This window comes from Castor canadensis, chromosome 1, assembly GCF_047511655.1.
Source record: "Castor canadensis chromosome 1, mCasCan1.hap1v2, whole genome shotgun sequence".
NCBI lineage: Eukaryota > Metazoa > Chordata > Mammalia > Rodentia > Castoridae > Castor > Castor canadensis.
The window spans coordinates 180,652,769-180,677,406 of NC_133386.1; the positions used below are offsets into that span (position 1 = coordinate 180,652,769).

General features: G+C 53.3%; 1 protein-coding gene across 3 annotated transcripts in view; it reads left to right on the forward strand.

Annotated features, from left to right (window-relative positions):
• Positions 1–24,638, forward strand: part of Cd82 (CD82 molecule) — a 44,856-nt gene that overhangs the window by 16,599 nt on the left and 3,619 nt on the right. For 2 of the 3 annotated variants that reach the window (XM_020163710.2, XM_074044658.1), the window contains 5 exons: positions 1,666–1,728; positions 7,666–7,748; positions 12,423–12,495; positions 16,579–16,703; positions 16,845–16,919. In XM_020163710.2, the coding sequence (XP_020019299.1) occupies positions 7,686–7,748; positions 12,423–12,495; positions 16,579–16,703; positions 16,845–16,919 (336 nt within the window). In that variant the 5' untranslated portion in view covers positions 1,666–1,728; positions 7,666–7,685. Of the gene's footprint in view, positions 1–1,649; positions 1,729–7,665; positions 7,749–12,422; positions 12,496–16,578; positions 16,704–16,844; positions 16,920–24,638 lie in introns of all 3 variants that reach the window. The other variant, XM_074044657.1, reaches the window with a different exon arrangement.

Sequence of the window (24,638 nt, forward strand, 5' to 3'; positions counted from 1 at the left end):
TCTGAGTCCAGCACTCCTTATGCCCCTCCACGCAGAAGTCCCCGTAAACAGGACAGGGCCGCGCATAGTGAGAACCGCTGTGGACAGAAGTCTCCCAGTGTGCCGCTGCACACTCAGCCCAAACTGGCCGTGCAACCTGTGGTCTTTTGCTCTCTCTGGCCCCAGTGAAAACTGCAGGGATCTCAAAGATCTCAGGCACAGTGACATTGCTCTGGGGTAAATGGCCTGGAAGAAATGAGCCTTTGGAAGGCAAGGGTGGAACATAGGTGCCAGAGCCTCATGTGACACGGCTTTCCAGACAGCTGCTCCTGGCCAGGCACTACTGCACCAGGAAGCCTGGGCCTGCCTGCACCATGCAGAAGCAAAATGACTGGGTATTCTGGGGGCGGAGCCACAGCAGTGTGTCACAACAGATGTGTCTGCTGGAGCACTTCAAGACCCTGGTGCCCTGGCTGCACTCCCGGGCAACTACAATCCCTGGCCCCCAGGTCAGGCACCAGCACCATAGAGCTCCAGGGCAGTCCCAGTGTGCAGCTGGAGACTGGGGACTCTGCTCCAGGGCACTGGCATGGGGAGACAGACCCTGGGCCCCCAGGCAGGCTCTCCAGCATCTGTGACCCCTGGGTGGAAGCAGCTTCCTGCCCATTTGTGTGTGTCTTCCTAGGAGAAAATCTATGACTTCCATCATCTCTTCTCACCCAGAGGAGATTCAGATCCAATCCTGGGGTGGGGCGGGGGTCAAACCCTGGGATTCAACCCATGCTCCAGGAAGAGGTATTCTGAGAGAGAAACTAGAAGTGCAAAGGCCTGGGGTGGGCAAGGAACAAGTGTATTGGAACAATAGAAAAGAGACCAGCTGGATGCTGGTGACTTGCACCTCTAATCCTAGCTACTGAGGAGGTAGAGATCAGGAAGACGGAGGTTCAAAGCCAGCCCTGAGCAAATAGTTTGAGAGACCCTACCTTGGGAAAAAACCATCACAAAAAAGGGCTGGTGGAGTGGCTCAAGGTGTAGGCCTGAGTTCAAACCCCAGTACCGCAAATGAAAAAAGAAACAAGAGCAAATGAGTGGCACAAGTAGGGAGGACTGAGGAGGAACAGGGCAAACCAGGATCTTTCTAACCACTTAGGAGCCTGGATTTTATAGCCTATAAGTTCACAGCCACATCTCTGTTGAAGGGGTGCAGGCAGGAAGGGACAAGATGCAGGTTGCCTTCTGTAGTCCTTCTTGTCGTGTAGATAAGGGATTGGTGAGGGCAGACACTGTACTGGCCTAGGTGGGAGGCTGGTGGGGGCCCGGAGGAGTGGTGGGTTGGAGGAGGTGTCCTGGACCGTGGGGCTACAAGGAGGAGACACACATGGTCTGAGCGCTCAGTGGGTGGAGGGACCATTTCCTCCCCTTCTCTGAATCTTACAGCACTTAGAGCCTGGAGTGCAAGCCCAGTCCCAGAGAGACCTTCGAAAGCCTTTGATTTGCACATGGCATTAGGAGCTGTTAAGTGAAAAGGGTTTCTCAGGAGTTGGGGATGACTCAGTTACAGTGTGTACTGCTGGGTGTCTTAGGACAGGAATGGCCTAATGCAGGCCACTCTCGGGAAGAGACCTGCTGCTCCCAGGCCACATTACAGCTGAGCTGTTTGTTCTTAACAGTGCCTTTGTCTTCCAGTACTTGTCTTCTGAGAAGCCACTCCAGAAAATACTGCTGTGGTCCAAGCCCATCACTGCACAGGTAAGGAAGGGGATCCGGGGAGGGCAGTCACCTGTGTGAAGTCACAGACAGCCTGTCCTGTCAAAGCTGCATCTCCTGATCCTGGTTTTGAAGGTGTTTAACCTACACACACCTTGGTTTTCTGGGGCTATTTCAGGACCCAGGCTCTCAGGTCAGGCTCTGGGCAAGTACCCATCTCCAGGTGAGGGTGACGCCATACCTCCTACTCCATGGTGCAAACTCACAGCGGTGGGGGCAACATAGAGAGGGGCTCTTTGGAGACACCAGCTCTTCCCAATCCCACCTCCTATGCCCAGGGGCTCTGGGGAAGGTGAGAAGGCTTGGCAACAGGTCCTCCATCCTGGCTCAGGGTGTTCACCCTCCACACCCCCTGCACAGCCCTTGAGTGAGGATAGAAAAATGCTGAAAACACTCTCAGTTGCCTTAGGAGCACTTGGTCTCAGAATTCCTTCAGTTGGATGAACATTTACAGTCCTTGTGCTCTTTGTGGTAGTACCTCTTCCTCCCTTCCTCTGTCCACCCATCCCTTTCTCTATCCTGCGACCCACTCATCTGTCCACCCATCCATCCATCCCACCCATTCACCCACCTATCTGCCCATCCACCTGTCCATTCATCCACCCATTCACCCATCAGTCCATCAATCTATCATCCATCTATCCATCAATCCATCAGTCCATCCCATCCCATCCCATCCCATCCATCCCATCATTCACCTATCTGTCCACCCATTCACCTGTCCTGATATTCATCTACCCATCCATCCATCTGCTCATCCATCTACCCATCCACCCATTCATCCCACCATTCACCCATCCATCCATCCATCCATCCATCCATCCATCCATCCATCTACCTATCCATCTACCTATACACACTCCTATCTATCTATCCATCCATCCACCCATCCTGTCTTTCATTCAGACACATTTCTTGGGCACCTGCTCTGTTCTCATAAAGAACAGTCTTCCCGTGATAGGGAAGATGGATGAGTAAGTAGAAAATTATTGTACAGTATCTTGTTATGGTAACTGCCATTTGTTGACAGCCTGCCACAGATCAGGCATTTTACCCACATGGCCTAATTTAGTGTCTGGAAAAATCTGCAAAATAGGTTTCATCTTCCTCATTTTATAGATGAGGATACCCAGGGTTATCAGAAGGAAATCCATAACCAACATGCGTCTTGGGCTGGGGGGGGGGTGGCCGTGGCAGTGGTTCAGGCTGGCTGTTGTAGGAGTTTGCTGGAGGAGGTGAAGTCTGGGGTGAGTATTAAAAGATGAGAAGAAGTGAATAAAATATTAGTATTTTAATTTCATTATACAAATTGATTGGCATAAAATTATATATTTGGTCAATTGAAGTTGTCATTGCTTAGAAATGGTCAATTTACCTGCCACAGAGAATAGCTGACAGAGCTTCCATGACCATTCTAGACTTTCCATCAGACGTGCTTGTATCTCCTTCCCCTGTGTCATCAGTCAGTTTTTATAATGTACCCTGGCAGGAAGGCATGAGCACCTCCATTAGTTGTACACAAGAGAGCGTGTATACTGCTTGCTAACTTTCATCTTAGAGGATGCTTGCCCCTTCCTCCTTCCTTCTGCAGCACTGAGCCATCTGATGTTCATGGTGCAAACATGAGGCCCAACTCCCACTCATGGAGCCCTGCGGGTGCCAGGCACTGACCTCATCCCTTCCAGCAGGCAGGGCAGTGAGGAGATGTGGCCTGGAGAGGCCTTCCCTGCGGCCCCACATAGGCAGATGTGAACCCTTGTCCACGGATCCTGAGTCTTTCCCCTCTAAGTAGCCATCAGTTCCTGCAACCCGGCCTATACTTCCTCTTTCCCAAGATCCCACACTGAGGGCCATCCTGACCCTCGCTGCCTGGTCTGGACACTTGTGTAGGTCACCATTTGGTCCTCCACACCTGGACCCAGCCAACTGTTCCTGTAAAGGACCAGAGTAAATGTTTTAGACCAGTGGGTGGAGCCAGGTGTCAAACAACTTCATTTATGAACACAAAAATTTGAATGTCATGTCATTTTCATTACAAAATCTTCTTTTTACTTCATCTATTCAAAAAATGTAAAATCTATTCTTAGCTCACAAGCTGTGTGGGGAATGGGCAGGGGACTGGATTAGGTCTCCCGGCTGTGGTTTGCCAATCCCTGCTTCCAAACAACACTTGTTTCCATCTGGGGGTGGAGAGGCTGAGGCTCTCCCATCAGCAGGGGAAGGTGGTGTTGCGAAGTATCCCTGGGCCCTCAGAATGCAACTTCAGGGCCTCCTCCATAGTTGTGGGTTCCCTGATGTTAGTGCCACACCCCCTCATGAGTGCGTCCCCAGCTCCAACTGACCTGAACCTTGCCTTTGGCAGAACCTTCCGTCTTCTGCCCAGGGTGGAGAATGTTCTCCATCTCTTCCTTCCTGTCACCTGAGACAGAAATGCCTGCACCTGCACGGCAGAGATGCTGTGTGTCCTGGACCTCGGCACATTACCCTGGAGCTGCCCAACCTGTCTCTGGTTCCCAGCTCCTGCTCTTCCAAGTGATTCCTATCCTAGGCCTATCCTGATTGGCTGAGCTGCCTGCCAGTCAACAGCTATCTGTCTCTTGTTTCAGTCTGGGCATCCTCTGCCTTTGTGTGGGATGGAGTGGATGGGTCCTAGAGGCCTTGGGCAAGCTCCTTTACCCCTCTATGTTTCAGCCTACTCATAGGGCACAGAGGCCCTGGCCCCAATCCCTGATCCAGTCTGGGTGAGAAAGCTGAGGCCAGCCCAGGTTGCCCAGGTTCTGGAAAGTTGGGGGAATGCCAGTTTCTCTTCCACATGGACCTGAGGCCACTAAGGCTGGGGCTTTGCCCATGAACTTTCCCAGCTTCCTCCTTGCCTGCCAGACCAGAGTTCCATGAGCAGTCACTTTGGTCCTCATCACCTAACTGTCACCAACTGTAAGATAGAAAGCAGGTTCAGGCTAGTTCTGAAGTGAAACCTTGTCACAGAAGAGACACCACAGGCACCATGGGCAGAGCAGCCCTAGCTGAAGTTGTCCACAATAATTTTATGGGAAAGGATTTGAAGATTCAGGCCTTTCTTCAGGAAAGGGAGGAAACTTTGAGTGTGCATGCCCCACTTTGCATATGGTTCTAAATATGCTAATATTGGTGATTATATTGCAGGGCAGAGATCTTACTATGCCAACATATTACAGTGTAGGTAAAATGAGGCTCAGGATCACTTTTCAGTCAGATTTGTCAACATCTTGGTGGCGCCTGGTCTAATCCTGTCATCTGTAGCCTGCAGCTTCCTGTTGCTATTTACTTGCTGGCATGTTCCTGCCATAGCCACACCTGCAGGTCCCCTATGTCAGCCAGAAAGAGGAATCTGGCCATCCCTGCAGATGCCTTTATGGCCTGGATTTTTCCCCAAGTGAGCACTTCACAGGGAAAGGAGCACGGGCTCTGGATCCAGGATGGCTTATGCGCTGTGTGACATGGGCAAGTCACAGCCTGTCTAAGCCTCAGGTCTCCCCCAGGGATGGAAATAACTCATCTCCCAGGCTGTTGGGAAGATTAAAGGGTTTGAGGGATGAGAATGGCCACCTGAGGCAGGTGCTACTCTCTGCAGTCCCTCCTTGGACCTCTGTAGCCCCTGAACCTACCCTTTCCTAAGAGCTGTCATTTTCTGCATCCCACCTTTCCTTCTGTGAAGCCATCCTGGAGACCCCACCTGCCCAGGGGACATGAGAGCCAGCCAGTGGAGAAACCCTTCACGGACTCTTTGGAACTGTGTGACAGAATTCCCAACTGGAAGGGTTCTCCCCCTTTTCCAGGGGCACAAGCAGTTGACAGCACGAGTTTGAGATGCTCAGCTCTCAATTGCAGTTAGATGAGGTTCTCCCTGTGAAGCAAGGACCTATCTGGACTGCGGGGGTCTGGGAGAATATCCAGTGGGGCTGAATGAAGCAGGTCACTGGTAGGTGAGAAGAGGTCACCTGGCCTGGCTCGGGTAAGATCTCTCACCAATAACTGATTTGTCCTGGAATTTATGAAGGGGCTGTGGTGTATTGGGCACTGTGCTGGGGCCGGAGGAGAGGAAACAATAGCTGTCCTTGTAGTGTCCCAGCAGGCCTTCCCCTGGCCAGGCTGAGTAGGGCATCTCAGATCCATGGTTCTGTGACATGGGAGAGCCGTCTTCTCCTCTTGGGTGACCACAGGGATGCTGTTGTGCCCAGGTTCCCTGGCCCCAGTCCCTGCTGGTCTGCAGTTCTCAGACACTGGCCTTGGACCCTGTGAGCTGGAAGAAACATCTCATGTCTCATCTGCCCTCCCTAAACTTTTGTACCAGCTTGGCTTCCGTGCCACCTGTGACAGGGGTCTCACAACCACCCAAGCGGCCTTTCTTTGGACAGTTTTTCATCATGCTGTGCCCAAAACTGTCCTTCAAAGAGGCAGCTAAAGAAAACTCACAGCACTGAACCTGACCTCTGGGGTGGTCGTGAGCCTTCTCCCTATCGGAATCACTGGAGATGTGTGGAATGGAAGCTGAGCTCCCACTTGGCTGGGAGGCTGGAGATGGGTGAGGGTGTGGGGGAAGGGCATGTGTAGGCAGGGACATTTGGAGGAGGAAGGGGTGTGAGCAACCTAGACTCACCTATCTTTCCCTCTGCCCTGCAGCCCGATCCTCCCCTCCACAGGACAGCAGGAATGCAACTGGCCTGGTGCCTGTCCCCCACCCCAGCCCAGCTCTGCCCATGCAGTTGTCCCAGGCCAGCTGTCCCAACCCAGCTGCCCAGCACTGGCTCCCTGTTCCCACAGGGCCTGTCAGGACTTGGGAGGATGCAACAGCAGCTAGCTTCCCTCTCCCCATGTCACCCCACTCCTTGGACCTCGGCTGGGGAGGCCACAATGTACTCAAGCATGGTGTGTGTGTGTATGTGTGTGAGCTCAGAAGCACAGCTGGTGTCATTCAGGGTGATTGTGGGCCCCATCTTAGAAGTACTGGTTAAGTGCCTTGTGGCCTGTCTCTATCTGGGATCTTAACTTGGGATCAATGGATTTCCTGAATGGGTTTTATGGGGTCCATGAACCCCTAGAAATTATTAGCAAGATGCTACCTACACATGAATTTTCTAGGAGAATCTGTGACCCCCAAAACGTTAGTAAGTACTAATGACCCTATGCAGCGTATAAAATTACATTGTTGAAGAATGTTTTCTGGGTATGCTGGGATTGTAGAATGAAAACAGCAGGCTACCAAACTATCGATACAAGATGAGTGTGAGTTTGTTCAAAACCATCACTCACAGGAAGTATATATAGCTAATTAAAATGATGACAAAACTGTTATCTCTTGGCGACATAACAGTTTTGTTTGATTTGTGTCTTTCTGCGTTGGTCGGATGTTTTACAAGGCTTATTTCCCTTAATGGGGGGAGGGGAACTCAGTCCCTTTTCTGAGAAATCAGAACCCCTCCACATCCCCAGAGCCCCAGCCCTGGTCCAAGGGTGTGTTGTGAAGAGTTAGGGAGCACACTGTACCTCTCACCTGTGGGTCTCTGTCAGTCACTTGTTAACTTCTTGACCTTGTAACTTAGACCAGCTCCTCTGTGGACAAGTCCCAGTGCTTGGGCTTGTGGAGATAAGGGTGTCCCCACACAGGCACTTCCCTCCAGTCACAGCCCCACCAGTGGCTGACCTAGATCAGAGACTGCTTAGAGGAACTTGCTTCCCAGCTGTGTGGCTTTGGAAGGCTATCCAGCCTCTCTGAGCCTCAGCACTCCCGAAAGCAGGGCCAGTGGTGGATGCCACATCACAGAGAGACTGAGATGATTTGGTGCTAGGGAATCACAGCACCGGCAGGCAGCCCACCCTGCCCTCCCTCCTCCTGGCCCCATGCTACCCTCCTGACCTACCTGCTTTTTCTCCTCTCCCCAGGGAGCACCAGAATCTGCAGGATGGGGGCGGCCTGTATCAAGGTCACCAAATACTTTCTCTTCCTCTTCAACTTGCTCTTCTTTGTAAGTATGGCCAGCACAGCCCCACCCCACTCACCTCCAACAGAAACTGCTCCCTCCGAGGGTCTCCATGCCTGAAACCCTCCAGAGACTGGGGCCTGGTGGTGGGGTGTGGTTGCTGGGAGCCCAGGACAGACTGTCCCAGGGGACAGGGTGGGGGCGGAACTGAGATTCCTGGCATTCTCAGCTGGCTCTCTGACAAGACACTGGTCTCTTTCCAGCCTGTCCTCTCCTAGAGCCCTCTTCCAGGGCTGCCCAGGTCCCCACCCCCCTTAAGTCTGCCCTCCCTCCATATTCCTCCACGTGTGTGAAGAGCTTGTCTGTTACAGCTCCAGCTCTTAACAGCCCAGACACCCCACCCCTGAGCTCCCAGAGGCTGAGCAGGAGGAGGTCAGGCACAATAGGGATACTTTCCCTCCCCCCAAGTTCCTCTGACCACAGGTCTGCCCAGATGTGGGCTCCATGGTACATCTGGAACTGGTTTTCCTGAGGCCTTGGGTTTCCCCTCTAGCCTGGCAGTGCTGACTCCTGCCTTGGAGCTGCCAGGATAGTGGTGTGTGTGCATGTGTGTGCTCATGTGCGGACACGTGTGTGTTCATGTTTGTGCAGGCATGCATGTGTGCTCGTGTTATGCATGTGTGCACAGTGTGTGTGTGCGTCTGGGTGTATGCGTGCATAGTGAGGGTGTAAGCAGCTAGAGAGGCCTTCACAGCCCCAGAGTAGAGTTGGGGCTATGGCTTCCCCATGTTCTATGTTTACCTTGAACTTAAAAAACAATCAGGTTCCACAATAAGGTGTTTATTACGATCTAATTTCATTTTTTTGTTTCGTTTTGGGGGGCACTGGGGTTTGAACTCAGGGCTTCTTGCTTGTTAGGTGGGTGCTCTGCCACTTGAGCCATGGCTCCAGCCAATTTTTTTTTTTTTTTACAATGTACAGATTCATAAAACTGTGTTTTTAAGAACAGAGGAAAGCACCTCTGGTGGTTAGCTTTGGGGTTCCTGGCAATTGAGATTTTATTCTTTATGCTTCCCTGGGAGTAGATATAAGCTACTTGTGGGGAGAAGTTTTACATTACAAGTTATATCAAATTATAGGAAATTTATATAACAAAGAGTCATTCTGAATTCCCCCTTCATGACTTTAAGCTGATGTAGAGATACAAGGGTGTTTCTGGCACATGTACACACACAGACACACACACAGACACACCCCGCCGTGGGCAACCCTGGTGCATCTTCCCTGCCACTTGCTCACCTGGCTCCACCCCAGCTCCATCCTCATGTACTATTCTGGCCCCACCATGCTCATGGTAGCCAGTCCTAGAATCTTCCTGCTCAGTAGAGAATGGCAGTGGGATGGGTGAGTTTAGCCTGGGTGTCTCTTCCCGTCCTACCCCAGGCTGCTCCTCCATGGAACCAGAGACTAGAAATCCCTCTCTCTGGCCAGAACTTTGGGGCTTGGCCTCTTCCCAGCTCCTCAAGGGGCTGTCAGGGGTCAGGTGTCAACTGTCTGTGTGCTGGGGCCCTGATGACCCTTCAGGAAGGGGGAGGGAAAGAACAGGATGGAGGAGTGGGTGTGCCTTCCTTCACCCGCCACCCCTTTAACAAACGTGCATAGTTCACCGTCAGCCCTCAGCATCCACGGGTTTTACATCTGTGGTTCCACCCACTCCAGTTCCACTTGCTATAGATGGAAAATATACTTGTCTTCTTATTCCCTAAAGGATGCAGTACAACCACATTTACACAGTATTTACATTGTGTCAAGTACTCTTTAGTAACCTAGGGATGGTTTCAAGGCTAGTGGAGGATGTGCGTAGGTTACAGGCAAATATTATAAGTATTACACGCCATTTTTTATAAGGAACTTCAGCAACTGTAGCCTTGTGATCCTGACACCCGTCTCCTGGCGGATATGGAGGGCTGACGGTATTGAAGGCCTGTGTATCCAGATATCTGCAGGCAGAGAAGGAGCGCTGATTTCTGCGCTCCATGCATGTTTGGCTCACTCTGACTTCAGGCAACTCATTTCTCCAAACAGCATAAGATTGCAGGGATCGTGGGTGCCTGGAATGAAGGATGAGGCTCCTAGAAGGCTGGTTGCAGGTTAGCCAGGACTTCCTGTTGTGACATGGGGCCGGGGAGAGAGGTCCCAGTAGCAGGAGCCAAGCCCAGCATGGAGTCGGGTCCAGTGAGCCTGTGCAGGGCATCAGCTGTGCAGCACTTGGAAGTGCTGGCCTTGGTTTGAGGCACACTGGGAAGGGTTACAAGATTAGATTGATGGCTTTGAAAAAATCTCTCAGGCTGCCGTGTGTGCTCACGCATGCATGTACACGTGCACATCCTTGCTGGCACTTCCTCCTGACCCCACATGCCCCAACACGTTACTCTGGATGCTTGCTCACTTTTCAAAGGAATCCAGAGGTGCTATTGCTATGGCCCTCTGAGAAAAGGAGCAGACATAAGTGTCTGGCTCCTAGCTGGGCCCATCGGGAACTTGGGCCGGGCTGGGGATTGGTTATTGTGGGGTGTGCTCCACAGCCCCAATCTTGATTCATAGAGAAAGGGGTGCCATGATGCCTCACAAAGCAGCAGGCCTCCTTCCTGTCTGTCCCATGGTCTGGCAGCTGAGCTGGCCACACCTCCTGGTCAGGCTGTGGTCATTGTCCTACAGGGCAGCATTGGGGACTTCCCTATCTGGGTTTGTCTTGTTGAGCTGGCTGGGCAGTCTGGGGTTTGATCTACTTAGAATTATTTTACCAGAGGGAATTTTCTGCCTTGCCCCCCACCCCCTTTTTGGAGAGGTTGCTTTCCCTCCTGCTGTACCCCGTGAGTGCAGGGGGAGGAGGGAGAGGCAGGGGACTTTTCCTTGGTACATTTGAGGACTAGCTTGTCTTGCTGTGCTGCAGGGCAGGGTGGGGATGGGGTGACCAGGAGTCTTTGGGAACCAGACTCTCAGGTCCTGAAAGTCCCCTTCCTCCTTGAAGGCTGCCCCCAGTGGCACCTTCCTTTCCCCAGACTCTTGATTGTTTTTCTGTCTACGGAGACTGGCTTTGTGGACTAAGGCCAGGATACATCCTAAATATCCTCACAGCTTTCCAACAATCCTTTGGCTTCCAATCCTTGGTAAATCCTGGCCTCAGTTTCCTTGTGTGTAAAATGATAACAGCAGGGATAATTTGACCCTGTCCTGGGAGGAGAGGACAATGGTTCCTCCTTTGGTGGAGGCACCAAGGGACCAGCGTGGGTAGCCGCACACCCTTCTGCCAGCTTTGGTGGTCTTTGAAGGAACAGGGACTAGGACAAGCAAGTGAGGTGGCTCTGCACCCAGCTGCCCTGGGGCCTGAGGCAGAAAGGAAACATGAAGTATGGATCCAGTGAGAATCATATTTCCAGGTTTGATAGTTCATCCCAGATTTTTTGCATTAGTTTTATTTTAAAAGAGTATTGTTTCTTCCTCCTCCCCCCATTTCTCCCTATTTTTATCCTGTTATATTACATTTCTTCCCTAATAAACCTTACTATCATTTTCACTATAAGAAAGAAAGTATTACTGCAAAGCAGTTGTTATTTGTGACTGAGGTTTTGGTGGCTCCTTGCTTTTTGCACACAAGGCCCAGGCCTCATGCCTTCCTCACTCCATCTCTGGTCTTTAATAACCATGGAATGAGGTTGGTGGAGACCGTGGGCCCACTGCTGACCCCAGGCTGAGACTTTGGGGCAGCTGCTGGCTTTGGACTTGACATGAGATTATGTGGTGATGGCTCAGGTGGAAACCCAGGTGTGGTGACAGACGAGGGGCTCCAGGTAGACCCGGTTGGGGCCCCAGGTACAGCCACAGGGTCACCCTGCCCTCAAAGGGAACCTGTGCCTTTGTGAGATTGCAGGAGCTTCCCTGGCCTTAGCTGGCTTTGTGGGGTGGCAGATCTAGCTGGGACTCCACCTGGGAAGGTAAGCTCGGGATTGGGACCTCACCCTGATGAAGGTCAGAGAGTTGCGAATCTTTGGGCCTGGAGCCGTATTCTGTCACCCTCACACCTCAGTCATCCCTCATTCCAGCCCTGCATTGATGCAGGTAGGTTTAGAGCGCTGTCATTACTTTCCCTGTTCCACATCTGGTGCTGCAGGGTGGCCAGGTGACAGTGCTGCAGCCCCCAAGCCCTGCAGCCACTGAGCCCCACCCTCTGGGAGCCCACAGTCCAGTGGAGAAGCAAACACAGCAGGACTTGGGGCCCATGGTGACAGTGATTAAACAGGGCCAGACAGTAATGGTTGTGACAGCACAGGGGACTGTGGAGGCAGGGAAGGCTCTTGGAGAGGGTGACCTCTTTCCTGAGACCTGAAGGATAAGCTGGACCTCGATACTCAAGTACATGAAGGGTCTTCCCCAAAGCCAGTCTTGTTAGGGAGGCTGCAAGGCCCAGAGCTGGACTGGGAAGAGGGGACATACACAGGAAAGGACCAGGAGACAAGGCATGGGAAGGGCCCCCTGGGTAGGAGTCCCTAGGGTGACCTCATGGGTAGGAGGCAGCTGGGACTCCCTGTACCTGTTCCTGCATCTGGGTTGCTTGGGTTTAGACCTGAGGCCATTTTGGACTCCCTGGGCTGGATGAAGACTGAGGTGCCTTCCTCTGAGTCCCACCTGACCCCCCACTAACTGTCCCTCTCCTTCTAGATCCTGGGTGCCGTAATCCTGGGCTTCGGGGTGTGGATCCTAGCTGACAGGAGCAGCTTCATCTCAGTCCTGCGTAAGAAGCTTCTGTTTCCCCTGTCTGAGCTGCTCAGGGGTGGAGCACCGGTGGGCACAGCTGCTCCCACAAGTAGGATGCTCCAGCCATCCTAGGGATGCATCCAGCTCCTGGTGCCAACTGCTGTGCACAGGTCTTGTGGGATTTCCAGGAAGAATTTTCTCCTCCTCCCAAACAAAACCACTGTTGTCCAGAGATCACTGGGCAGTGGAAGAGCTGATTCTCCTTGCTAGCCCCTTCTGGCCTCAGAAGAGCCTCTTACATACTCTGTCCCTGAATTTGCCTGGGAGCAAAATGTGGTTGATGGTAGCTCCCTCCACATTTCAGAGAGATGAAGGAGCTGCGACAGACAGACTGTCTGTACTGGTGAGGCACACACCTGAGCCAGGCACTTGCTGGGTGTTCTGGGCATGTGTATAGATGAGGAAGGTCCCAGGTGCAGCTAAGGGTCATCGCGCACCATGCGTGTCATGTCTGTGCACGGCCTTAACACCACAACAGTCCCGTGGGGCAGATACTGTACTGTCCCTGCCTTACAAACAAAGAAACACAGGCTCAGAGAAGTTAAGTCCCTGGCTGAGGTTCACACAGCTCCTGATCCCTCATCCCCCTCCTCAGAAGCAGAGGACAGAGCCCAAGTTGACCCTGCATGATGACAAAAGCCCTCCAGAGCCCTCAGGCCTCACATCTCCCCCAGGAGCCCTTTGGGGTTCTGTACAGGCCTGCCCTGGTCAGGGAGCAAACAGATGCGAACCCCTCCTTTAAGCCATGGCTCACTTCCTGCTCAGCAGCTGCCCAAGGCAGCCTGTTTGGACTCTAGCCCATGACAGCTGCTTGATTTGGATAAAATGAAACCCAGCTAAGATGCAGAGTTGGAGGGGCCACACATGTTGCCCTAGCCTAGATGGAAGGGAGTCTGATCCACGACCCCTCAGTCTTGCCTTCTGTGGTTAAGGTCTGGTTTCCTGCCTCAGAACCCAACATACTCCCTGTGCCCTCCTGACACGGGACACACCCTCCACCCTGATCAGGCTCAGGCTTCCCACACCCAACAGGCACAGGGCAAAGTCTGAAGGGCCTCCTACAGTTCTGCACCAGCTGTGCCCTGCCCTGGGGGTTGAAAAGGCTGCTAGATGCCCCAGCGTGATTTTATAAATACCAGGGCCTGGGGCCCCACCCTGCTCAAGGAACCTGAGTCCGTTTTCATGGGTGGGGCCTGAGCACTGTGCTATTTAAAACACTCCTCCTGGTGGTTCCCAGGCAACCCTGGTTTAGACACATGAATCCCAGAACCTAGAGACTGTGCATCTGGAGAAACTGAGGCTGGTGGAGTCCCAACTTGCTAAGAGTCACATAGCAAGTGAGGGTCAGAACTGGGAGCCAGAGCTTCTGATCTGCTCTACACTGGGCCTGGATAACTCAGCGCTCTCATTACCTTGTTGAAATCTCACTGAGTCTATGGTGTGTTATAGATAAGGAAATCCAAGTACAGATAGGCAGAGTGGCCTGTCCAAGGGCATCCAGCTAGAAGGCAGGGGAACCAGAATATAAGTCAGGTGGCAAAACTCTGCTCTGTCCCCGGATCGAGAGAGGCTGTGTGCAGCCATGGTCAAGTGCCGGGTTTGGAGCCAGTGCCATGACCCTTTGCAAGTTACTTCACCTCTGTGTGCCGCCTCACCTATAAAATAGGGAAGATAATAGAGTGCCCCTCAGAAGGCTGCTGTGAGACATTAGAGTCTCATTTCTATAGGAAAAGAATTTAGGGCCGCTTCTGATGAATCATAAACTACCTGAGCGATTGTTAAGAGCATTTTATAATTCACTGCGATCCTTACACTCTCCATAAGGAGCAGGACTTAGCCTCCTTTTAGAGGAGGAAATGAAAAATGATCTTTGCAGAGTCAGAGCAGGAGGGGCAGGACTTGGAATCCATTCTCCTGGTGCCTGGTCCCCAGTGAGGGCCTCCTCCTGTCTACCTCCCCAGTTCCTGCCAGCCCCGCCCTGCCCGTAACACTCAGGTTTCCTTGCTGTGCACAGGGGATGGGCTACCCCAGGAAGGACTCCCTGCCTCCTTCCTGAGTCAGGCTGCCCAGATCTGAGGCAGCCCTATGACCCTAAGGAGGTCAGGGACTGGTGTCCACCAGAGATGCAGAGAAACTGCGCTGGAGAGGCCGGCCGGCCGAGCTGTGGGGTCTCCATTTCTCAGAACCTCTGGTTGATAGCAGTGCCCATTTTCCCCACCCTTGGGGGCCAGGCTCCTGTGCCTTAGCTTCCCCAAGCCTCAGTGCTCCTGGACAAACCGGAGTGTGAATTCACCTCCACAGGCTGTGGCTGGGGTGCACAGGGTCTTAGGAGGCTGGCACCCTGTACCCTTGTTACCCTTTCTTTTGGAATGAACCGTTGGAGCCCAAGCCCAGGAAGGTTAGAGGTGGCACAACTGGCCTCTCCCTGTGCGTGTTGCCTGCTGACCGCCAGTGCAGTAAGGCCCAGAAAGAGGTAGCTGGGTGCCAGGAGCCCCCAGGATCCCTATTTGGGTTCTGCAGAGCTTCCTGGGGGTTTCCATTAGGAGCTGAGCAGGAGCAGCCCTGCCTCAGCAGCCCGAGTGTGGGGTGGGTCATCCAAGGCTCTTCCTCAGCTCCAGAACTTTCCACATGTGACCAGGATGTGATGTCAGATCATTCGGCCTCTAACCACCCACCCTGCCTGTCATTCTTCCTAAGGGCACTGTTGTCCCTTGGTGACCAAAGCAAGGAGCTTGGTCTCTCCAAAGATCCCCAGAGACTCAGCCAGACAGGCCTATGCTCGTCCTGCTAGGGGTCAGGGGTCAGCCTGGGTGTGCCTCTGTCATTGTGTGTGGGGGGGCTGTCACATGAAAGATACCTTCTCCTGGGAGTTTGTCCAGTTGTGATGGCTGAGGAAATTGCATCTCTAAACTGACCAGGCACGTGTGACTCGGTTTATAATCCCAGCATTCAGGAGGCAGAGGCAGGGGAACTGGGGATTGCCAGTTCCAGGCCAGTCTGGGCTACACACCCAGCACCGCAAGCATCACTGTCTGAGGGACTCCTCTCTCTCCCACTGCTCATCTTTTCTCTCCTTCTTGTTTCTCCAAACACGAAGCTCTCTCCTCCTTCTGGCCTTTGCACCTGCTGTGCCCTCTGCCAGGAATGCTCACATGACCTCTGCCCTGCCTGCCCCTCCCTGCTTCACAGTCCTCTGCAGCACTGGCTGCTTTATCTCCTTGTGGCCTTTCATTCAAAAGGCTGTGTTGTTCACTTATTGTCCTCCTGCTTCTTTATCCCCAGCCCTGGGCACAGGGCCGGGCACGAGGTGGGTACCCGGATATATTTGCTGTGATTGAATGAAGAAGCATCAGTTCTGCCCCATGCAGTACTGCAGAAAATGTGCCATCAGAGGACTGTGTTTCCCAATCTCCATTCTGGCCCTTGCCTGTGTCCTCTGGGCTTTGGTTTCCTTTCTGTGGCGTTTCCCTGCTGGTGCCTGCCAGGCGGGGTTGTGCCAGAGAGGGAGGCTGGATGTGCATCATCCCCGAGACACAGTGAGAGAGTCTAAGGACCAGAGGGAAGGTGGGGTGAAAGCCAGCCTGGAATCTTCAGTATATGGCCTGCACAGAGCTGGTGGACCCCCTGGCCCATCCTTCACTAACTCAGCAGATGCTTACATGGCGCTCACTGTGGCAGGCATGTTCTGCCTGTCACAGGCTCAGCGGGCACAAGCCGAGGCCCCTGCTTCTTGTAGCTCACCTTTATGGGGCTCAGAGCAGATCAGTCCTACGTAGAGTGCTTGCTGCTCGTGACTGCCACGGCAGAAGACAAAGCAGGGCCTGGTCTGGCTGGGTCGGGGTGGGGTGCAATTTTACAGGGGGCCCGGCCTCATCAGGAGACGCGGCTCTGAGGAGGGAGGGTGCGGGAGGCCTTCTGGGAAGCATGCTCAAGCCTCTTGCTGGTTCCTTAGTGGGTTGGGGAGTGGGCTTGGATTGCCAGCTGGGTTTTCTTTGCCTCTGTTGGGATGTTGTCAGTCCTGATGTCCTGTTAACAAGGATCACCTTCTCCTGTCTCCTAGAAACCTCCTCCAGCTCACTGCAGGTGGCAGCCTATGTCTTTATCACCGTGGGTGCTGTCACCATGCTCATGGGTTTCCTTGGCTGCATTGGTGCCGTCAATGAGGTCCGCTGCCTGCTGGGCCTGGTGAGTCCGGACCCCTCACTCTGCCAGGCAGGCCTCAGGACCATGGTGGTCCAGAGGCGGGCTGGGGAGCGGCTCCCCTCCCCAGGCGGGGAGGATGGGCACCTAGCGGGCTGCAGCTGACTCTTCTCCATCTGCTCCCAGTATTTTGCCTTCCTCCTGCTGCTCCTCATCGCCCAGGTGACCGCTGGAGTCGTCTTCTACTTCAATGCAGGCCAGGTAAACACACTCCCCCGTCGCCCTCACTGGCTGGACCCACCACTGGGCACTGCCTCTGGGTGTGGATAGATAGGAAGGGCTCAGTGGTCGCAGACACATTAGGTGCCAGGGTCAGTCCCTGGGCCTTCTGCTCTGTGTGGGATGTTAGAGGGGAGGCAGCACATAGAGTTTCTCTCTGTGTGGCCTTGAACAAGTCACTTTCTCTCTGCACCTGTTTCACCACCCATGAACTGAAGATAGGAAGAAAACTTAACTCGGGGTTGGATTCAGTGAGGATCTTAGTAAAACCTTAGCACGGCACATGGCATGCCAGGTGGTTAACGAATGCTTGCCGTTTTTGTCGTTATTAAGGCATCTTAGCAGGAATTAAATCCATGCCAGCCACTTGGCCACAGTTGAGGCCCAGGGAGGAGACAGATAAGATGTCCTATGTCAGGAAAGTGTTGAGCTTTCAGGAATAGAAAATCAGATTTGCTATCGCTTAAACTGTAAGATGATTTGTTGTTGACTCATCCAAAAGTCTGGTTTGGAAGCTCAGAGACCCTGATTCTGGCTGACTGCTCAACATCCTAACTATGATGAATTTTATCTCATGGTCTCAAGATGGCTGCCACAGCACCAGGCACAGCATCTGCTCGATTGAGGCCAGAAGACGGGGAAAAGGGTAGTGCCTGACAGGGAAATCTTTCTTCTTAGGAAAAAAATGCCCTCCAACAGACTTTGGTAATAGTAACTAGGACCCCCACCGTGCTTGTGTTCCACATGTGCCATGTTCCAAGTTCAGTGCTGGTCACTTTACATTGTTCCCTTACTAGTCCCTAACTCCCGAGAGGGCATAGGAGGTCAAGGTTTCCAGCGGGGTCAGGCCAGGGTTTCAACTCCATCCAGAGTCCCCTTGCCCAGGGGCATATGGCCCCGTGTGGCTTGCCTCCCACCTGTGCCGCCGTTCTCACCCCCCAGCAGCAGGCACTCCTGTGTTTTTACCTCTTGAAGGTCAAGTTGCCTCAGGTCCCTCCTGGAAGGAAGCTGAGAAACATTGACGTTTAGGAGAAGCTGGAACAAGTTATCCTAGGTATTCCGTGTACACCATGTTTGATCACGCCTCACAGCAGTGCCGTGAGATTGGGGCTATGAGCACCCCAGTTTTGTTTTTTGTTTTTGTGTGTGTGTGTATGTGTGTGGTATTGGGGTTTGAACTCAGGGCCTCACAGTTGCTAGGCAGGTGCTCTACCACTTGAGCCACTCCACCAGTCCTTTTTTGTGTTGGATACTTTTGAGATAGAGTCTTGAGAACTACTTGCCTGAGCTGGCTTCAAACCACCATCCTCCTGATCTCTGCCTCCTGAGTAGCTAGGATTACAGGCGTGAGCCACTGGTGCCTGCTAGTATCCCTGTTTTTAGATGTGGGAGCTGAGGTTCAGAGAGGTTAAGCTACGTGCTCAAGTTTACACAGCTAGTAAGTAACAGAGCCAGGATTGGAACTCAGGCATCCCAGCTTCTGAGTTCAAGCTGATGCATTTTCATTGTGGGAATTCCTGCTTTATTTATGATCCACATAGAACCTGTTTCTTAGGTAAATTGAAGCTGGTACCCAGGGTAGCTAAAATCGAAATAAGACAGAACAGAACCTATACTGAGAAGAAAACTATTACTTCTGAAACCAGGGGCTGAGGTATTTATAGCAGCTGAGGGCTGACTTGAGTACTGAGCTTCCTAGCAACTAAGGCAAAAAAGGGAAATAGTGGATTCACTAGATGAAAGGAAGCTCATTTGTCTGTCAGACAGGAAGCCAGTGGTTAGGGGAGGGAAATTTTTTTCCCAGCGAAGGGGGCTAGCTTCAGGTACTCATTTCTGCCCTATGGTACCTGGGGCCTCTCTAGAACCCAGTCAGTGGTATATTATAATTAGGGTGGGTAGGAACTAGGCCCCAGTGAGCTGGTTCCTGTGACTCAGAAGTTGGTGACCTCTGCGAGGGTCTCAGACAGTCACTCTCATCCATGTGAGCCACCATCCCACGGTAAGAAAGATAGCACCCAGTGAGCGAGCACCAGGAGATGGATTGTACTTGGCACATTTCAGCTTTACAAATGCTTTTCATTTTAAGAAACTGAGGCCTGGAAAAACAAAGTGACTTGGCCACAGTCACACGTAACTTGGATGCAGCAGAGTGGACATTTCTACCCCAGACCCTCTGACCCTAGGCCATGGGTGTCTGTGGCCCATGGGGCCTCCCCATGGCTGCAGTTTCAAGGGTCCTCAGCCCCAATGGAGGCTCGATCGAAGAATCAGGTCCCCACTCCGAACGCAGCTCTGTCCATGGACCCCACAGTGCCCTCTATGGCCTCCTCCCTACCCCAGGTGCCCAGCAGTCACTGAACACCCTTTCTGGGGGAGGCACTTTCCTGGCTGTGCTGGGGAAGGCCTGCTGCCCATAACTCTGAGCTGGGAGGAGCAGCTTATTCAGCTCCCAGGACTTGTAAATCCTGGTGGAGCCTAAACAATCTTTTCTGGGGTTCATTCCTGCAGACCAGGCCTGCGGGGGCGGGGACTTGTCTGAGCCTGAGGATGAGGCCTTTTGGAAGGAGATGGCTCAGTCCTTTTCCCCTAGGCCTCCTGGGCAGTTGGGCAGCGTGAGCCCCAGTGTCCCCTGGGTTGAAGTGGACACAAACCATGACACTTTCATCAAATATAATACTCAGGAATCAGATGGCCTGCGTCTGTGACCTGGGTGGTCACTCTGCCTCTCTGTGCCTCAGTTTCCTCTTGTTGAATGACAGTAATAAGAAAGGCCCATGTTTCTTATCTGCAATTCTAGAATCAAAAATCCTTTGAAAAACAGCAGTTGTAACTCAGGCAGTGGCAACATCAACCTGAGGGAGGGGAGGGAGGAAGGAAGGGAGGAAGGAAGGCTCTGAATTTGCTCAAGCGGATGTCCCTCTTGAAGCACATATGGGAGCGATGGTGGGGTTCAACATGTCCTCCATCCCTTTTTAAGATCTGATCATTTCTCAGTGTTGGGCTGAGGGCCAAATCCCAGTGCCACAGATGAGACGTGCAGGGATGGGAAGGGCATTGCACGGTGCCTGCCCAGAGCAGGTGTTTGTGGCATTGTTGCAAGTGGTCATTGCTCCTGCCACCATTGGTGACATTGCCAGAACCTGCAAAGGCCCCATGAGTGGCAGCTGTTGTCAGTTTTAGTACCTGCAAGAGCTGTGGGATCCCGTGTGAAGCCCCACCCCTCTGGCTGGCCCCGCTCTGTGTGTTCATTCCACCTCCTTTGCATGGACAGAGCCCAGGTCCGGGATTCAAGACCCTGGCTTCTGGGGTAGCTCTGATAATGAAGCTGTGTGGCCTTGAAGAAGTTACTCAGCCTCTCTGAGCTGTGTGTGGCCTTTTGGACCCTTGCCAGCTGAGTCTGGGGTTCTGACTTACCCTCCCTGGACAGTGGAGAGAAGGAGGGTCAGAAGGAAGGCAGGGAGCATGTGCTGTTTCCTTTCTGGGCACTGGGCTGTAAATTAAGCTTTCCAACACCCTGAGCAGGTGCAGCCTGGGGCCTCTGAGAGCCCAGGTGAGGGACACCAGCTGAGGGGCTGGGGGCAGACAGCCTGGAGGGGAAGGGGCTCTTGCAGTCAGGGTGGGGCTGGGTGGAGCAGTGCTGTGGGCTGGCCAGGCTGCTTCCCAGGGAGAATGGTTAGGAAAACTGGGAAATCTCCCCACCCAGGACACCCAAAGTCACCAGTGTACACATGCTGTGTGGCACAGGTGGTAAGACGGGTTCCCAGGGGACAAAGCCATTCTCTATGAGCTGCCACCTCCTGTGATGGGAACACCCTGACTCACTGGCTGAACTGGGACTGGGACAGGTGACCTTTCTTTTCCCTGGTGGGAAGGGAGAAGGAGGTGTCTGGGCTGTCCTTCTGTACGGTGGTCAGGAGGGACACCAAGGGAGTTTTCTCAAGTGGGTCTGGGACCAGCTCTGCGTGGGGAGCTGACAGGCGCCGGGACATGGCGTGGGTCCTACTGCATTCTGGGGAATTGATTATGTCCATAGCAGCTGGGCTTTCTGGAAAGCCTCAGGGGGTCCACTAGAGTAGACATGGCTGCCCTCACAGCTATGGCATGACAAAGGCCTGTTCCATAGCAGGACTCCAGGGGGAGGCCTCCGAGCTGGCAACTGCCCCAGCAGAGTGACTGGCTATGTCCCCATGAGAACCCTGGGAGGGGCAGGGAGGCATGGGCCCATGACCTTGCATTTGGGACACCCCCTTAGAAAGGGTGACCTGATACATTAGAGAGTGCAGAGAGAGGTCGGAGCACCATCCCAAGGAGGCTGGAACATTTCCCCAGAGAGGAGGGTAAAGGGCCTCGGGGTCTGGGACAAATCTGAGAGACATTTGTCGTGGGAAAGAGGGACTTGATTTGCCCTGTGTGGTCCCAGCTGGGATGCAGGGGACAAAAGGGGGAATGCAAAATAATCCCAGTGAGTAGAAGTCATGCCAAGAGCCCCTCCCCCAAGCCCCGTGATGAGCTGTTGTGTGAAGCACAGAGCTCCCCATGCTGAACTCGAAGGTCTCTGAAGGTCTCTCCGGGTCTGGCCCTTAAGAGTCACACCATGAAATACCAGTATAGCCTTGGAGTGGGGAGCTCTCCAGTCAGGTAGAGACAACTGGTGGCTTGCCATGGTGGGGACCTCAGGGCCCAGGAGCTGCACAGACCATCACTGCTATGACCAAATCAGCTAGGGGAGCAATTTACTTTTTCTTTTTGGCAATACTGGGGTTTGAACTCAGGGCCTTGCACTTGTCACGCAGGCGCTGTGGTGCTTAAGCCACTTAGCCAGCCCTAGGGGAACAATTTTAAAAGAGGAAGGATTGGTTTTGGCTTGTGGTTTCAGAGAGTTCAGTCCCTGGTCACTTGGCAAAGCATCATGGCGGTAGGAGCATGGCAGAGGCTACTGACTTCATGGTGGACAGGAAGTAGAGGAGGAGGAATGGTCTAGGGATCACAAATACCCTCAAAGACCCGCCCCAGTGACCTACTTCCTAAAATTTTCCCACCTCCCAAGATTGTGCTGTGAGCTGGGGTCAAAGGGATAGGCCTGTGGGTACCGCTTCATGTTCAAGCCATCGCCCCATACCTCTGCTGCTGCTCACTGTGATCTTGGCAACTCTGAACCTCCGTTTTTCCTCTGGGAAGTAGAGATGGTGGTGGGAGCAGCTGGATTCCCAGGCATGGGATCTGTGGAGTCACACATGGTCCTACACTGCTTGCTTTGATGTCCTGGGAAGATGTGCATTTGGGGGTCTTTCTAGAATCTGACACATGGAGGATGGGATACTATCCCAAGGAGCAGGTCAAGGAAGCTCTTGAGATCCTGAATTATTTTAAACAAGGACCCCATATCTTCACATTGCCTGGGCTGAACCTTATGCAGCCACCTTGATAACTTGGGGCAGCAACTCCAGTGAAAGGGTCCCGAGCTACCTGGAGGCTCCGCTGGATCCGGATCTCCCTGAAGCCACTAGGACTCAGTCCATCTCCACTGCTTGGCCTTGCTCTCCTCTGTTGGCCCCCTTCTAGGGCAGCCTGTCTTCAGTGGGGTCCCAGGTGAGCTGAGGCCCTTAGGTACCACCTTGGCAGGAAGAGACTGTGGGTCACAGACCTCCCCGAACAACTGGCTGTGCCCAGGGTGTATGTGCCATAGGTGGCAGCCCAAGTCTTGTGCCTGCCCTGCCAGGGGCTGTGACTGAGGGTCAGTCACCCCAAGGAAAGCCAAGGAAAGGAACGGTGGGAAAAACATAGCAACCCCGGAGGGGAAGGATGTGCTGAAGTCCCTCACTCTCCCTCCTCAGGCTTTCTAGTCTTAAAGAAACTCCCTGGTTGCCAGGGTGACCTGTCTGTCCTCCCAACACAGGTGCCCTGGGCGTTGGGATCCCCAGGCATCAACTCAGAGCTGAGCCAGCCCTGTGGCCCTGGTCCCTGGTCCCTGTGGCCCAGCTGTATCTCTGGACTGTGGAATGCCGTGCTGTTTCCATGGAAACCACCCACCCCTGTGGAAACCACCCGGCCTCCTCACCTTCTCCTGTCTGAGGCCCCCTGGGAGGGAGACAGGGAAGTCCGGCTGCCGTGGCAACCACATGGGGTATAAATAGAGCCTTAGGGCTGTGTGAGCGAGCTCGGTGGGTGGAGAAGGATGTGGACAGCCGCCTTTCTGCACAGATGCATCTGAGGACCCCCTCCTTCCCGTGCTATGGGGATTGGCTGCTCACTGGGGACTAGAGGTGGAGCGAAGATGATCAGGACAGACAGACTTACATTCTGCACACAGACAGCCTGGGTTGGTGACCCATAAACCACTTAGCATCTCTGGGCCCTAGTTTTAACCGATCCATTGCAGGGTGTGGCCATGTGGTTTAAATGCTGATAGAGCTTGAAAACTTGGGCTCTGGAATCAGACAAGCCTACATCCAAACCTCAGCTCTTCCACCTGCTGGCTGGCTGTGTGACCTTGGCTAAGTCAATTAACTTCTCTGGCTTTGTCTTCTGTGTCTTATAATGAGGAAAGGGATCAACACCTTAGGTGATAGTTCTGCTGTGATAGCACACTGAAAAGCGTGTGCCACAGCACCTGGTACACAACACACATTTGATATAGCCACTGTCTGTTGGGATGGCTGGCAGTAAAACTTTGTGAATTGCAGAACTCTGTGAAGTTTTAGTTTGAAGAAAGGTATTGTGCTAAGTTTTTCTGAGTGGGAGAGAAGTGCTGGGAGCTGTCCTTGGAGCTGGTTTCCCAAGGTGACTGGGGCTGGTGACCCAGGGGAGTGGTGAGGAGGCAGGCTCCAGGTCTAGCTGGAGGAGGTGGGCATCACGGGCATGAGGACTGACCTTAGAACCCCTTGTTGGAAGACCTGTCCTGTGTCCTCCAAGTCCTCTTTCTAGGGAACAGAGAGAAGCATGCATGTGGGCTTCCCTGGGGTATATGTGGCTTCTCTGGGTCCCTTCGCTTGGGGTTCCCACAGCTGAGCAGGTGGTCATAGTCTACCTGTCCAGGAAGACCTCTAGGCGGGGTGACAGAGGAGGATGGCTACAGCCTGACCACACTGGTTCCAGTGGGCCAATGGGTGAGGCTAGGCTCCTGAGAAGCTGCTGGAGTGAGGAGCTTGGTTTGGGGCCCTGGACAAGGCCTTGGGGCTGAATCCTGTGCTCCCTGCCTCCCTTGTAAATCAAGCTTTCTCTGTGGAGTCCTTCAGCCAGGTGTGTCTCTTCACAGGAGGTGGACTGGATAGAGCCTGGGGCGAGGGGGGGTGCATCAGACAGGTGTCCACACCCCACCCTCTGACAATTACTTTCACACCCTCACACCTGTGCCAGCTGCCGTCCATGGGACGGGAGCAGCTGCTTGATCCAGTGGCCAAGGCTCCTGCCTGCTGGCTGGGGCCCTTTTCTGAGAGCTGGGCTGTAGCCCTCCCCACAAAAGAAGTAAATTAGGACAAGATCTCACGTCCCTCCTCTGTGGGGTGGGGTTGTAACTGTGGTGGTTACGTATATGGACGTTTTTCATGTATGTGATGCTGCACACACACTCTGTACCCGGCTTCATTGTAGCCACGGGGACTCTGCAGAGAGCACGCCGTGCCCCCCACACAGCTCATGTTCTAGTAGGGGAAGGAACCAGCAAGCCCAAAAAGCAAATGAGCACGTAATATTAGTGTTATG